The 3,991-nt window shown below is 36.0% G+C and overlaps 1 protein-coding gene across 1 annotated transcript in view; it reads right to left on the bottom strand.

The window, feature by feature from the left end:
* LOC106868909 (uncharacterized) overlaps positions 1-1,108 on the bottom strand; it is a 43,980-nt gene extending 42,872 nt beyond the window's left edge. Inside the window, exon 1 of the mRNA XM_052969984.1 lies at positions 840-1,108. Within this exon, the coding sequence (XP_052825944.1) occupies positions 840-974 (135 nt within the window). The 5' untranslated portion in view covers positions 975-1,108. The remainder of the gene's footprint in view (positions 1-839) is intronic.
* Positions 1,109-3,991: the final 2,883 nt, after the last annotated feature.

Genomic DNA, 3,991 nt, shown 5'->3' with positions numbered 1-3,991 from the left:
GTGGTGTGAATTTTCCGAAGCGCTTCTCCTCACCCCCTCAGAAAAAAAATCTTTCCCATAAATTCCTATATACTCTGAATCTACTGCATTTGAGCGGTATTTGTGGAAAATTTAGCTAAAAAGTATCCAATTTTCTAGAAGTTATGAGGCAACAAAGTCGGTGGTGGGTAGACATCTGTAGAGATGCTTATATGTATATATATGTATATGTATATATGTATAAAATAATACAGAATGGGACAAGGACGCAAAGCATCCAGACAGTTAGGTGATACAAGAAAGGGACAAAACATACTGATAGACGATACAAAGAAAACACGGACATGTCATTCGGAGTTTTCTCTCTTCAGACGAGATCCAGAATATCTTTGTAATTTCTGCTGGTTATTCTCGATATTGCTCCAATCTGGCCAACACCAAGGAAAAACTAAGCTAAGTGCATTAGATACCTTGGAAGAAAGCAGCGAATGTATACAAAAACAAGGACGGAAAAAAAACGAACAATGTTACACAAATACAATAAAAGTAATAAAACAGGACATAACAACAGATGTCTTTCGACTAAGGACCAATTAAATTAAGCTGGCGTTTGTAGAAATAAGGCCTTACGACAGGAATACAATATTTCACAGGCACAGGGAGGAATAACAATGTTGCCCGCACAACGGCCGGCCAAATATGCACATATGCATACATATGCATATACATGCATACAGACACACGAACACAGATTTTTTCACAGCCTGAGCTTGTGGAAGCTATTGTATATGGATGTGTTTGTGTGTGTGTACGTGTTATTTGTGTATGCTTATTGTGTTGATCCAAGTTAAATCACTAACCTTTAGTGCCATTTTGCTGACATGAATGTTTCTAGCTTTGAGGCCAACATCAAGTTCTTCAACCGACAAACTTCCATCCTTGCTTTTATCAATTTCATCGAACATTGCTTCCCATTCTTGTTTTGTCAGACCCATTTCTTATGTGTTATATTTTCAGAAAGAAAAATCTAAAGACGAGATAGTACAAGATTCACAAGTTGTGTAGAAGTTGAAGTCGAACGTTCTTAATTTCTGCGCTACGAACTGTGAACTAAAGAATTCGTGACATTTTATATGCAGCAGCCGTTTTTTTTTTTTTTTTCATCCAATAATTTCCTTGCATAAATAAGTGTATGTATATGTGTGTGCGTTTGTGAGTGTTTGTGTCTGTCAGTGTGTGTGTGTGTGTGTGTGTGTGTGTGTATGTGTGTGTGTGTGTTTTCGCGCGCGCGAAACTTCGGTGTATATGCTTTTGTCATTGTTATCATTGTTTTAGAAATTAGAACTACACAATCGAATCTTCCGTTTAGGCATATCATCAAAGGAAAACAGAAAGTGTCAGAGACTTCAACTAAAGAGCAATTGTTTTCCCTCATGTAGGTCTCACACACACAGACACACACAGACACACCGACAAGCACTCACTACACTCATTCTCTCATATACACGCACGCTTACACAAATGCATATTTACACGCACACTTACACATACATACATACATACATACATATGTTTATTTACACGTATAGGAAGACATTACAATTTTAATACAATGAACACACACACACATACATATACATACGCAGACATGTATGTATATTTATGGTAGTGAGTGGGTGTATATCATGTATGGTGAATGTAGAAGGCAGCTGCCGATCGTCAGCGTCGCTGAGCTTCAGAGAGAATATGCTGAGATATTATTAGATTGTCCGGAAAGTTCTGGCGTCTTTTAATATGCAAATAGGGGTACAAATAATTGACCTTTCAATAAATTTTATTCTATGAAATAATTTCCATTATTATTAATGACCTTTGCCCATCTATCAGGCAATTTAAATATTCCACCAGCATAAAATTTGACTCGTTTTGAAGAAAAAATGTTATCTAGATGCATTTTGACTCCATCTAAATCGTTAAATGTTTTTCCTTGCTATGAGTTTTGTAGAGATAAAAACAAGTAGTAGTTGGATGGCACAATATCAGGAGAATATGGTGGATGGGGTAAAAGATCCCTGCGAAGTTCATGTAACTTTGTTCGGATAGCCACAGACACATGTCGGGCATTGTCTTATTGAAACACTACCCCTTTTCTTTTGGCAATCTGCGGTCTCAGTTCTTTGATTTTTTTATTCAAATTAGCATCCGACGACAGTACACATCAGAATTAATGGTCTGGTTTTGTGGGAGAAGCTCATAGTAATGCCTTTATGATCCCACCAAACACAAAGCATAGTTTTTTGGCATGTATGTTAGTCTCTGGTTGTTGTTTTGGGAGGTCCTTACATAAACTCCAGTGTCTTTTTCGCACTATGTTTTCGTACACAATCCATTTTTCATCATGTGCAAATGTCACTCAGGTTAACTTGAACATTTATTCTTTTTGTGCTGATAAGTGAAGTACTATCACAAAACTGGTGCAGTCTTCTTACCCTCCATCGTCACATCCTAATTGTTCCGCTGAATCGTTTGCAGGAGAGTCGATAGAGTGTTTATGTTTGCTCGCATCTGCATGGGCACATGAAACGTTAGCGAAAGCATGGTGCATGTTGATACTAAGTTACCAGTAGCGAGTGACTGTTGTACATTTTTTAAAAATTAAATTTTGTTTTGTATACAGAACTTATAGCGTTGCTGTGAGGTAAAAAGCTTGCTTTCCAAATACATGGTTCCGAGTTCAGTCCCACTTTATGGTACTTTGGGCAAGTGTCTTCTACTATAGCTTCGGGCTGACGAAGCCTTGTGAGTGGATTTTGTAGACGAAAACTGAAAGAGGCCCGTCGCATATATATATATATATATATATATATATATATATATATATATATATACATATGTAAAAACCAACACTTCCTTTTTCCGAGCTTAGATTCGAAACCGAATCTGAGGATTCTCGTTCGTCTGATCCACCACTGACCAAAATGGCGCGAAAGAAATTTCTTTGTCCTCTCAAAAAAATGATAGATTATTTCCCTTCGACATTCGACCTCATCCGTGTCATTTAAGGTTCAAGTGGACAGAAGGTGACTTACTTAAGTAGGAATTTCTCCTCTGGTATGTCTGTCCTTCTAGCTGTCACGACCGTTATAAAATACGGCAATCCATCAAGAGACAGAAAGTCAGATTGAGAATCAGTGAGAGAACCAGTCACAGTCAGAGACAGAGGGAGAGCTCCAGTGAAACTAACAGCAGAGAAGCAGATATTGAACATGAACGACCGTCGGTATCACAGAACCTAAACAGACACCACTGAATGACTAACGCACACACAGGCACAAAACATGTCCGCCCTATCGTATCCACAGTATGTACCCTGTTAATTTCTTGGTCAGCTCGAAGCAGTTGGTAATGATGTGATGTAGTGAAATGTTTGTGTACACAACAGATAAATGCAAGTGTCGCTTAAATAAATTATTTAAACTACAAACCGATGTGTTTCTATTGTTTTACTTTGAAGTCATCCATATGCCTATTTCATCTGCTACCGCAACATCTTGTGCTACACCTTTTTCCCCTACACATATATGCATACATACATACATACATACATATATATATATATATATATATTATAATATATTATTATTAATATCAGGAAATCAATATTAGAAAATTCATCGGAAAGATATATACATGTGTAGAATAATTGTTGTATTAGAACTATATATAAAAATATATGTAAATATGTATAAGTATAAATATATAATATAACAATCATAAACATATCAGTTAAAAAATTTTGAATTAAATTTTAAAGCATCTTACGATCGTTTCATAAAAATGCTGTCCTAATAATGGAATCCTATATTGATAATCATTTATAGACAACTCTTCTGCTCTTCAGAGATATAAAATTTTGAATTTGTATTTGTATATATTTTGAATTTATTGAGGATTCCATTATTAGGACAGCGCTATTGTGAAACGATCGTAAGATGCTTTAAAACTTAATTCA

This window comes from Octopus bimaculoides, chromosome 1 (assembly GCF_001194135.2).
Source record: "Octopus bimaculoides isolate UCB-OBI-ISO-001 chromosome 1, ASM119413v2, whole genome shotgun sequence".
Lineage (NCBI taxonomy): Eukaryota > Metazoa > Mollusca > Cephalopoda > Octopoda > Octopodidae > Octopus > Octopus bimaculoides.
Note: the sequence above shows the minus strand (reverse complement) of the source record. Positions and strands in the feature narration are given on the sequence as shown.